Genomic DNA, 12,877 nt, shown 5'->3' with positions numbered 1-12,877 from the left:
AAGCAGGCTTTAACGACGTTCCTTCTATCATGCAGAAGCTCCAAGTTTATGAGTTTGCAACGACTTGGATAACTTGGCATATTCAAGGGGCTTAGCCAAGCGATAAAACGCAGAGCAAAGCGAATAAACTTTCGTTGTAGCGCCTCGATACGCTGTATTTCGTTTTGATAAAACGGAGCCCAAACTACAGAGCAATACTCGAGCAACGGTCTAACAAGTGCGCAATACAACGATTTTAGGCAATAAACATCTTTGAAGTTTTTAGCAAAACGGAATACAAAACCTAATTGTGAAGACGCCTTGGAAACCATATAGGCAACATGGTCATTAAAGGTCAACTGAGAATCCATCAAGACACCCAGTTCTTTGACGGTAGACTCTCGTTTTAGATGAGTGTGATCTAGATAATAATCCTAATGAATTAGAGATTTTTTACGACCAAATGAATACCGAGCATTTGGACCCATTTAGGACCATGCGATTAACATGGCACCAGTTAGCGAATGTTGCGAGTTGCTGCTGCAACTCGCTGGCCCTTGATAATGTGGTACAGTTTTAGGTCATCCGCGTATGACAGTTTGAAGCAGTCTAGTACATAGTTCACGTCGTTCATGTACAAAAGGAATAAAAAGGGTCCAAGATGGCTGCCTTGGGGGACACCTAACGTAACTGCAAACGGAGATGACAGCGTTATTTCCAATTTTGGCAGACATTGTGCGACCAGTGAGGTATGAGTATAACCAAGACAGCAAACTATTACCGATACCCAACTTACGGAATTTGGCGAGAGCGACATCGTGGTTCATCTTGTCGAATGCTGCTGAGAGATCTGTGTAAATTGTATCTACTTGGTGACCTTTCTCCATTTCGCGTATAATGAAAGAAGTAAACGTTGTCAAATTAGTGGTTGTTGATCGCTTAGACATAAATCCGTGCTGTTCTGGAGCTATGTAAGGGCCGCGGGTCTAAACTAGATGCTCAAGAACAATGCTTTAAACAGCTTGAGCTTGGAGGTAGCACTCAGGGCAGCGATTCCTCGGTAGTTAGAAACTGTTCGTCTGCATCCTTTTTTATGAACCGGAAACACAAAAGCATTCTTCCAGCAGCTGGGAAATACGCCGGTAGTCAAGGAAAGATTGAATACAGTTGAAAACGGTATGGCCAACGAATTCGCACACCGACCGATTGGACGCCACCGATTAAGTACCAGTGACGGTATGCAGTCGGGACCATATCCACTTGAAGATTTCAAATCCTTAAGCCCAGAAACAACCATATCAGGGCTTACAATAAGTCCCAGTCCAGTGTAGGAAACGAGAAGTACACTCATTGCACAATTATGGGTCACACACAATTATTAGTCACTTTCCACTTTAATAGATAAATACTAATTAATTGCAAGCTTTTGTTAGCCATTATCATTTTTCGTACATAAGTTGATTTGTTTTGTGTCAGTATACGTATCGCACACAGGCTTATACGTCAAACCATACATATTTTCAATATTTTTTCATTCGGCGCAAAACCATCTATCAAAGTAACGCTTCGATTGTGAATATCGGAAAGTGCGTGCGCTGCTTTCGTAAGCTCTGTAAAAGCGAGCTTTAGTGATTTTCAAGTGCAAAATGGTATCGCCACCAGAACAAAGGTGCAGGGGGTGGCCAAAATGTTTGGGATAGGCAACTTTTTTTCTCCCACAAAAAAATTCAACATGCTGTAACTTTTCATAGAGTGCATCAAAAAATCTCAAATTTTGACTGTTTATCAGCCTATTATATGCGCATCATTGGTACAAATTTGGACTCGATTGAATAATTTTTCACGAAATTAGAGCCGTTCGGGTAAAACACTATTTTTTAGACAACTCATTTTTGAGCTGTCATATCTCGGAAACTAGAGAACCGAATTGAATGAATTTTTTAACGTTTATCAACAATATATTGATACTTAATACAACGTTCTAAAATGTAATATTTTCTCACGGCAAATTAAGTTATACCAGGTTGAAATTTTTACCCATATAGAGGAAAATTAGTAAATTTTACAATACCGCACAAAAATTACTAAATGTGTTCTTCCTTTAATCTAAATAGGCTCTAATATATCTGATTAGAGATAACTTGAAAACAGAAGTAGAAAACCTTTGGATATCAGTACTAAAATTTATTGACATTGACGTAAAAAAAATACATTTTTTCGAGAAAAATCCAAAAAGTGTCAATCTATGATAACTTTTTTCAACGTTCAAAAACTATCTATGTTTTAATAGTTTGAGAAGCATTTATATATTGTTTGTGTACGTACAAACTTTCATTCAATTTGGTTCACTGGTTTCCGAGATATTACAGCTCGAAAATAAGTTGTTCAAAAAATAGTGTTTTACCCGAACGGTTCTAACTTTGCGAAAGATTAATCAATCGAGCCCAAATTTGTACCAATAATGCACATATAATAGGTTGACAAACAGTAAAAATTTAAGATTTTTTGATGCACTCTATGAAAAGTTATAGCATGTTGAACTTTTTTGTGAGAGAAAAAAAGATGCCTATCCCAAACATTTTGGCCATCCCCTGTATAATTTACGTTCTTAATGTGGAAATTCATGTGATTTTAACTAATTAAAGCTTATTTCAGACAAACTTTAAGTGACTCATTATTGTGCCAAGGAACACCGAAAATCATATTGCATTTTTTATTCGTTGATAGACTTTCGAGCAAATCTTCGAAGAGGAACAATAAATGCTCACACGTCAGAGTGCATGGCATTTAGCTGCTGAACAAACCATGTATTCATTGTACCAACCGAGAGAGTGCGTTCAATGTTGTTTTTGTTAGCGGTGGCAAAACTCAATCTATGGGAAAAGCGGTGTGACAATATTTTGGTGGGACAATATTTTCCGCGTGTGAGTCTATTATGGGGTAAAATCCGCAATACAATGGGTCACCTTTTGTGCAGCATAATATTGAGAGTTCTGCGTACATGGGTTCTGCATACTTTTAGGCGTTTATCGGTGGTTGTGTTGGAGATTTTGTCCCAATTTTGAAAAACTGATTCCAAATCGTGAAAACACGCTTCGTTAAGGGATTTGAGACCAGTTTTAGATTCTACTATAGTTGATCTATCGAGAATAAGTGATCATTCATTGAAAAAAATAGACAAAACATTATTGCTGAGCCAATTCCTTTTGAGTGACCCATAATAGGCAACAAATTGACCCATAATTGTTACACAGCCAATTTCGACCCATTATTGTGGTTTTCAATATTCACCAACATTTTAGTAATTTTCACCGCCTAAAGCGAATTTTACAAGTAGATTTTTATATAAAACAATAAAAAGGAGTTTCAATGAAGAGAATATAGAATGAAAATAATGAAAGTGTTATTTTTGTATGAAAAACGATTCATATTATGAAATGATTGTTCCTTGAGTGACCCATAATTGTGCAATGGGTGTACATGTTGAGTAGCAGAAGCAATGTCCGAATCATCTAAAGCCTCGTCGGTAAAAACACTGCTGAATTGTGACCGAAACACGCGTCACTTTTCATTGTTTCCGCCGAACAATCGATGTTGTAGCTTTCATTTGGTGGTAGAATAACTCATATCAGTTGATATATGGCTGAGAAATATATTATGATAAACTTTGTCAAAAATCTTTTTAAAAAAAAGCTGAATTGTAACTCCCAAGTGCTCTTCGAAAGATATCTTAGTAACCTAAGGGGACCTACACACCAGTCAAACGATTGGTCAAACATCGTGTGGCCAAAAAACAGTTCACTCCGACTGACGCAATGTTTGTCATAAACAATCAAACATAGCTCAAGTCTGAGCGAGTTGTTCGACCGTGCGGCCAGGTTTGACCAACCGTTTGACTGGTGTGTAGGCCCGCTAACGGGCAATCGAAATAAATTTTGTTGGGGTTCTACTAGGATATTATAGCTTTCATTTGGTGCTAAGAGAACCCAAATCAGTTGACAGACGGCTGAGAAACATGAGTGACATTTTTTTGTAACATACCTACGCACACACACACACATACAGACATTTGCTCAGTTCGTCGAGCTGAGTTGATTGGTATATGAGACTCGGCCCTCCAGGCCTCGGATGGAAAGTCGGTTTTTCGAGCGATATTTATACCCATCTTATGGGTGTAAGACCGGTAAAAAGTTCTGGAAAACTTGAAGTCTGGGCCCCTTCAATTTTGTGTGGTGTAGGTGCTAGGTTAGTCTGTCTATAAATCAGGAGGTCCGCGTTCAATTCCCAAAAAAAATCGAGTTTTCAAGATTATTGTAAAATGCGCAAACTATGCCCCGCTTTAATACAGGGTTGGGTATTAGATGGTTAAATTTAGATTTATATCGGAGCAAAGTTCTTATAAAGCGTTAATTCAGCGTTAATAAGGATATCACAAAACATCCTATTCTTCTGTTGTCCGCGTGCGATAAAAAAAAAATCGCAGAAAAATCCCGTCGAGATTTATGAGCTTCGATAGCGCATTGTCGCCACCAGAAACACAAACAATTCTGGCCGTGTCAGCCAACAACAGTAGTGGTGAGATGAACAATAAGATCCATCGACATCGAGTCATCCACAGTTGTTTATTCGAAGGGCCTGCGTATACCTTAAACAGAATTTCTTTTCGTCGCTCACAGTTTGCACTTGGAACAATATTGCCAAACAAGCTGAAGATAAACGACTCTTCCATTTCGACCGTGTTCGGTGTGGTGTGCAATCCATTTCGCAGGGATTACAGGGAGTTTGCTTTAGTCCTGCGTTTTTGCTGCGAGTAGCTGGTCCGTACCTACACCCATGATCGCATATCAGTCCCATCTTTGCTGGGTTTCCTATTCATATGGGACAGTTATACGATTATAGGAAGTATAGGACACGAGAAGTCACATGTACTGATTGAACAGTTATGAGATATAACTATTAAATGTATAAACTAGTAATATTATTGAAGTATTAGTAGTATGGCTACAATTTCTGATTTTTTTACACAAAACACCTAAATTTGCTATTCGGTTGTGATTTCTTCCAGCTCGGGTTCACGACCTAGAGGTTAACTTGGCTGCTGCATAGAGGATGATAGGTTATTGTTCCGAAAACTCTGATCCTTTCCAGGGTGGGTGGATTCCCGCCGGATGGAAACTTTTCCCGGCTTGCCTGGCTAACTGGATTAGGTTGACCTTTAATTTTCACCACCCGCTTGTGGGAAATTATTTACTGGCTCTTTGCAGGGATCAGACCCGGACCTTAAGCGGCGAATTTATGTTTGGCTTCTGATTTTGCCGGGATTTGTGCCGGCTGTGCTGTGGCGCGAAGACTTTTCGGTCGTCATTAATTTAGATTAATATCCGCGCTTTGTGTAACGATAATTTTCGTTGATTATACTTTCCGATCCTGTTTGGGAAATCCAATCACGCCGCCCTGGAGTGCAGGGCGGAACTCTGTGAAAGCAATTCATCTAACTTTCCCCTTACTATTTTCCGGTTCCATTTCGTTGCAGCAACAACATCCAATACGATACCGACGATTGCGCTAACGACGACGACGACAACGGCCACGGTGACGACAGTGCCCTACCAGCCGACGGCCCGGCGGATGTCGGACCAGGATCGGCCCCTGTTCGAGGCTCTGATATCGGATGATTACTCGGAGAACCCCCGGCGGCGGCACGCTTGCACCGGCCGGTTTCTGACGATGCATAAACGGCGCAGAAAGAAGCTCCACACGCGAAGCCTCGCGCTCGAACCAGCTATTCTAGATGACATCCTGCACGGCCAGGTGCAATGTATCCTGGACCGCGTCGGCCACTGGCGCTTCAATGCTTTCACCCTGGAAACGGTAACTGGTGGTGAGTATGGGTTGGTGTGGATGTGGGGATTGGAATGCATACTCACCACAATACTTACCTTTTATCTCATTCTCCTTCCAGGACGTTCACTGCCTGTCTTATGTGTTCATCTGTTCCATTGGTACGGCCTTTTGGACCACTTCAACCTAGACGTAGTTAGATTATGGAAATTGTTTAGTTTAATCGAGGAAGGTTATCATAGTACGAACCCGTATCACAATTCAATTCACGCGACTGACGTAACACAAGCAATGCACTGTTTCTTGCAAGAGAAGCGCATCCTGGAACATCTGAGCCCGCTGGAGATCATGGCGTCGTTGATCGGTGCCGTTACGCATGACTTGGACCACCCGGGCGTGAATCAACCGTTCTTGATAGCGACCTCCAACCACCTGGCGGCGCTCTACGAGAACACCTCGGTGCTAGAAAACCATCACTGGCGATCGGCCGTTGGGTGTCTGCTGGAGAGCGGCGTCGCCGAACAGATACAGGGTATTCGACCGGAACTGGAAAAGCAGATCAGCTCTCTAATCCTGGCGACGGACATCACCAGGCAGCAGGAATTCATCAGCAAATTCCGCGACTATCTCGCGCATGATAGTTTGGATATGCGCGACAAGGAACACCGACACTTTATCTTGCAAATCTCGCTCAAATGTGCGGACATCTGCAATCCCTGCCGGCCATGGGATATTAGTAAAAAGTGGAGTTTGAAGGTGTGCGAAGAGTTCTTCCGCCAGGGAGACTACGAACGACAGCTCAATCTACCGGTCACTTCGCTCTGTGATCGACATTCGACGTCGGTGCCCAAGATCCAGACCGGCTTCTTCAAATTTGTCGTTACGCCCCTGATGGACGAGTGGCACCGATTCCTGAAGACTGACCTTTCCCATAATATGATGTACCATCTGAAATACAACCAAATACAGTGGGAAAGCAAACTACAGGCGGAGATGAACGAGGAAACTCGAACCGAGATATCCGACGCCGAGCTGCTGGACGAAGATGTGGACGATAACGATGACCAAGATGAACCACTTCATGACCTGTCGGACAGTTCGGAAATTCTGATTCCGAGTGCTGCCAAGTTCGGTCGACGCAGTTCTTTGCAAATCTCCGGCTTCTGTGGTGCTCGCAGCGAACGACGGTTCTCCGTTCCAATACATAGTATACCGAAGATTGTGCTTCCAGCACGAGACCACCGAGAAACTAATCTCCCACCGGAATCGATCCAGGAAAGCGACGAACACAAGTTCGACAACGATTCGCTCTCGATCTTCTCGTCGGATAGCGACAGCCTCCATCGGGGAGCACGTGGTTCCTCCACCGGTAGCACCGCGGACCGAGAACGTCCACTCAGTGCAGAGAATCTTCTTCCAGACTGCAGTATTGCATCGATGACCGCTGGAATTTGCGGCGATCGACTGAATCTTGTGCTTCACGGAGCCGTTAGCGTAGGAAATAACGCGAATCTTCTCACCGTTGGAACTTCCAAGCATCTTATCAGACAGCAAACCTTCCCACCGTTGCAGCCGTACGTACGCACTCGTTACATGTCTTCGCAGGCGGAACTCGGTGCCTGTCCGGAAGCCCTTCTCGAATCCAACAGCAGCAGTAGCTCTTCCAACTCCCACCCGGAACCGAACAGTGAATCTCGTGGCATCCTGATGACCAAAAAGGAAAGCATCAAGCGGGAAACGGACTCGTCCACTTCCACCGAAAAGGCCAAAATCCCGAAGCTCTCTCTCGGCCAGAAGGAGAATCTCGACCCATCCATGCTGAAGCGAAGTCTCAGCCGGCGGAGAGGCTCCGCTCCGGTCACCGTAGCTTTACCCCCGAAACCCGTAGAATCTGACCTGGGCGTGTCGTTCGTCATCAACACGTGCGATCTGCGGCGGGGCTCCATGCCCGCCGAATTCATCACTTCCATGCGTAAGTCGGGCACTTTGTGAACCTTGACCTTTTTCCAATAAACCTTTTCTTTCCCTCCCTCAGACACAAAAGACCAATCAAACGGTGCCCAGCCGGAGGTGACGGCCACCGTACTCCCCAATAACATCGGTCCGGCGTACAACATACAGCGGCGCGGATCGGTACCGTGTGATAGCTCAAACAGCGTTGTGATTCGGAACAGCTTTAACAACAAACGGCGCAGTGCGAAGAAGGTCCTAAGGCGGCGGTCGTCCGGTGGAGCGGAGATCTTGAGCCCGATCCTATCCGAGGATGCTACCTCGGGCTCGGGCAACGGCAACGGAGGAGGAGGCGGCGCTGCTGGCAGTTCGACTTCGTCTTCGACGGCATGGCAGCGGTTCAAGCGGCGGGCCGATGCCGAGAATTTACTGTCCCGGCGGCGTGGATCGCTGCCGGTGGAAGTTCTCACCATTGGATATTCAGGTTAGTGGATAGCATAATATATTACCTAATGGTGATACCTACTTCTTTTGTTTTTGGTTCGACGCTCTCACTGAACCTAGTCTTCACTCTTTGACCTAGCATTCGTACTTAACGAGGAGGAAGGGGTTTTCATGAGAACCTTTTAGGGCATATATTTGTGCCTAATCCTAGTATAGGAGGAATTTAAAATAGAATTTTCGGTAGGAACTATTCTGTAGTGTTTTAATGAATGTGTTCGCTCTGTCTGTAATCTTAACGGAACTTACGAGTTCGCAATGTAATTTTTATCGGAATTGGTATTACGGATTTTGTCTTTTGTTAGCTCCTCTTTTGGAGCCACCATGTATAATTTCTGGACCTTAGCTTTTCTGCCGTAATTCTGCAAAGTGACGTAAGCGCCATTCAAAATGCCGATATTTTTTGGTATATCATATATAATATCTGGTGTAAAAATAACACTGAGGTATGCCTGCTGTATTAGAATGCAAGATCTAGTCGTAATCTATCATCTATGGAAAGAAACTTAGAGGATGAGCAAGAGTTTTATGCATAATAACCAAAAAATGGGCCAAAACTATCAATGTCGCTTACGTCACTTTGCAGAATTACGGCAGTTTTGTGATTGATACCTTCCTGATCCCGGACCTTGATTCACGCCTACCACTTACTTGAATCCTTGGAGGAATTATAAAAACTCTGGAGGAATCCTAGAAAAAATCCAAGTAACACCCTGGAAGTATCCCTACATAAATCTTTGTATGTATTGATCACACTGGAGGTACACCAGCAGGAATTCCGGGAAGTTTCTGGGGGAACCCCTTGTAGAACTTGAGGACTCCCAGGAAAATCCCTGGAAGAATTTTGAGAGGGATCTCTAAAGAAACCCTGAAGGAACTCTGGAAGAATCAATTTCAGGGAGATTCCCAGGAGAAGTTTCTGAAGGAATCCCAGAAAGAATTCTTGAATTAATCCCCTATGAAATTTTGATAGGAATCTCTCAGGAGTCCTAGTATGTTTCTTAGATGACCATACCTATGGTATAACTTACAATTAGTTTTTTATGCCCACATCGTCATGTTACGAATGACTGAGAGTTTTATAGAAATAAAGCTCGATTTTTTTTAGTATCTGCACTTACTACCTCTTGGACTTGACTCAGTTCATCCATTGAAAGTACATAGTCTCGCCATGTCGCTCAGGTAACTCCATTTGACGAAAACGACGATGGATATGATGTTGATGGTGACAGCAGTGACGGAGTGCAATTGTCGGCTCAAGTTCCGGCCATTCTCACAGTTTATGTAGGTTATTCAGCGGCACTACAAGTAAGCCGTGAGTTTCCTTTCTTCCTTCCTGCCACGCACTTTATTCCATAAAGGTATCCTTGCCGTCGCCGTTAAACAAAACACCTGCGCCATCAACCAACAGACAGTGAGTTAGCAGCAGCCAGCAGCAGTGCGGTGGCAGAAAGTGTACCCAAGTCTAGACGAACATTTGAAAAGGGCCTATCTGCTTTGCGTAAACAAACATGTTTTTGTCTCTGTAGGGCCCATCTGCATCCACCCCCGCACATCAACACCCTTATCAGAAAGAGTGTTCTTCAAGCTATCTGTTAAGGGTGTTGACGTGCGTGGGTGGATGCAGATGGGCCCTGCAGAGATAGAAACATGTTTGTTTACAAAAAGCAGATAGGCCCTTTTCAAATGTTCGTCCAGAAGTGTACGGTTATTGTGTAATTGTCATTACGCTACCCGAACCACGGGCTCGGTACTAAATGGGGCGTGTGACTGGGAAATTACTACAGGCTATCATGAGTCGCCTTTCCGCGCCTCTCAAAGCAGCACATTCAAATGGGGTCCAACGGAGTGGAAGAAGGAGCAGGGGTTGAAAGGATTATTCCTTGGAATGGCGAAATACTTCAAATTGTGCGACAAGATGCGTGCTAGGTAGCAGCCACAAGCTAGACAGCGACTGGCTTCTGCAGCCAGTCAGAGGAAAACCTAGCAAACGAGCAGTGAGTGAGCTAATCGAAGCGTAACGGTGATTAAACCATTTATACGCTGCATACATCTGCTGCTTTTCGTTCGGTGTGCAAATAGATAGGTGAGAAATTGGTTCATCTGTAAGCGATTCGTCCTTAGTATGTGGTGATATGTTTAATGTGTAGAACCAATTCTTAGTGCCTATTACGAGTTTGTATGAATCCTTCCAAAAAATCACAAAGACTTCCCTGAACCAATGCTGGATTAATCTTTGGATGAATTTTTCTAGAAATCCTAGAAAAATGCCTGAAGCAATTCTTGGATGATTCTTTTCGAAGAATTCATGGAGGAATCTTTGTAGGAACTCTTAGAACTCACCTCTGAAGGAATTCATGGAGAAATCCTTGAACGAATTTTCTGAGGAATCCCTGGAAGAATTTTTGGAGGAATGCCTGGATAAATTTTGGCAGAATTTCTAAAGATCGATCCATCTATCCTTCTATATGGAGAGGCACCGAGATATCCCTTACTTCAAGAATTTGAAGTAATTCCTAGAAGGATTCTTGAAGGAATGTCTGGAGTAATCTCTAAAGAATTGGAGCAATTCTAATCAATTCTTTGGAGGAAGTCCTGAAGGAGTTCCTGGAGAAGTCCCTGTGCCATTTTGTTAGGATGTCCTGGAGCATTCCTTGATGAATCTCAGGATGAACCTTTGAGAATAAATCTATGAAAATTGCCAGAAAAATCCCCAGAGAAACTTTTGGACGAATCCCTGGAGAAATCTCTGAACGATTTCTTGAAGGAAGAGATTTATTTAGGAATGTGTAGGGAAACCCTGAAGCAATTCTTGGACGAGTCTCTGAAGGAATTATTGGAAAAATCCTTGAACGAATTATTGAGGAATTTTTAGACAAATTTTTAAGACAAGAATTTTTTAAAGTTTTCTCGGATACAAGGATGTCTAAACGTGAAGCAATTTAAGGGGGAGTGTCTGAAGGAATGGAAAGAATTACAATCAAAGTTCCATTTACTGCAATCAATGTTCCAAGCTACAGCTAAACAAAACATTTTACAGATGTTTTACCGATTTGCTGAATAACTTTTTTTAGGGTTGTTTTGAACCGATTTTATAAAAAAAAAATCCAGAAAAAAAACATTTAGATAGCATAGCTGAACTGATTCATCCGCGGTGTATTTCGGGAGAGCACTATCAGGTTGTCTTCAGATCAGGCAAAATAAAGTTTTTTTTTCAGATTTAGAACCAATTTATCCCAGCCAACACACGGTCGCATATGATGTAGAATAAGATGCTAAAGTGGAGGCGATATGCGTACACTTTACACGCGGTTAAATGGAAGCATGTACGCATATGACCTCCACTTTAGCATCCTATTCTACATCATATTCGACTTCGTGTTGGCTGGAATGTTGGATTTTCCAGATGAATCAAAGTCGCCTTTCAAGAGTTATATATATATATATATATATTAGAGTGGGTCAACGTTGTATGGAGAAACTTTAAATTTGATCGTATCAACCCGGAACAAAGCTTTTTAAAACTATATTAGCGTCCAAAATAACTGTGCAAAATTTGGGAGCGATTGGTTGCGTCCCCGTATTCCGCATTGCGATTGAAATTTGTATGGAAGTTAGTATGGGAAAACGTACTTTTTTGCATTTTACTCATAAGTTGAATTCTATTGTTCAATACAATGTAACTAATGACGTTAAAGTATAGCCTAGGATATGCCGAGAAACTTTGCCGAAGACCGCAAAGTGATCCGATGCTTGTGAAAAAAGTTATTCGCCTGGTAACTTAGGCCAAAAATTGAGATTTTATTATTGATGTTATTCCTTTGCATGTTAAATGTTAAGCACCACCGGGCAATCTGTACGTTATAACTTTTTTCACAAGTGTCGGATCACTTTGCGGTCTTCGGCAAAGTTTTTCGGTATATCCTAGGCTATACTTTACCGTCATTGGTTAGATTGTGTTAGACGAAAAATTTCAATTTATGAGAAAAATGCAAAAAAGCACGTTTTCCCATATTAAATTCCATACAAATTTCAATCGCAATGCGGAATACGAGGAAGCAACCAATCGCTCCCAAATTTTGCACAGTTACTTTGGACGCTAAAATGAATCGAAAAAGCTTTGTTCCAAAAAATCGACTTTGTTGACCCAGTCTAATATATATATATATATATATATATATATATATATATATATATATATATATATATATATATATATATATATATATATATATATATATATATATATATATATCTACATCTATATATCTATATCTATCTATATATATAAAAATGAGTTAGATGTTTCTTTGAGGCAACAAAACTCACGAACGGATGAACCGATCAGCATGACTCTTGCACGGGTCGATTCGTATTCGTAGTGGCTGTGTTTATATGCAGAAAAAGTTACGAAAATCATTATTGCGCATTTCCCACCCCACTGGACCCCTTTCGCAGTTAGCATAAGTGCGGGATCATGAATAAAACTGCGATTTCGCATCGAATCGTGTTGGTGTCTTCTGCGCACTTATTCATTTTAAGATGCTGAATAAGTGCGCAGAAGACACCGAAACGATTCGATGCGAAATCGCAGTTTTATTCATAA

General features: G+C 42.1%; 1 protein-coding gene across 5 annotated transcripts in view; it reads left to right on the top strand.

Moving 5' to 3' along the window:
• LOC109404556 (cGMP-inhibited 3',5'-cyclic phosphodiesterase 3B) overlaps positions 1-8,511 on the top strand; it is a 916,127-nt gene extending 907,616 nt beyond the window's left edge. For 3 of the 5 annotated variants that reach the window (XM_062853190.1, XM_062853192.1, XM_062853191.1), the window contains exons 5-7: positions 5,513-5,860; positions 5,942-7,792; positions 7,856-8,511. In XM_062853190.1, coding sequence (XP_062709174.1) covers positions 5,513-5,860; positions 5,942-7,792; positions 7,856-8,259 — 2,603 coding nt within the window. In that variant the 3' untranslated portion in view covers positions 8,260-8,511. The remainder of the gene's footprint in view (positions 1-5,512; positions 5,861-5,941; positions 7,793-7,855) is intronic. The other 2 variants (XM_062853194.1, XM_062853193.1) reach the window with 2 other exon arrangements.
• Positions 8,512-12,877: the final 4,366 nt, after the last annotated feature.

This window comes from Aedes albopictus, chromosome 2 (genome assembly GCF_035046485.1).
Source record: "Aedes albopictus strain Foshan chromosome 2, AalbF5, whole genome shotgun sequence".
NCBI lineage: Eukaryota > Metazoa > Arthropoda > Insecta > Diptera > Culicidae > Aedes > Aedes albopictus.
This window is presented reverse-complemented; position numbering and strand designations above follow the sequence as displayed.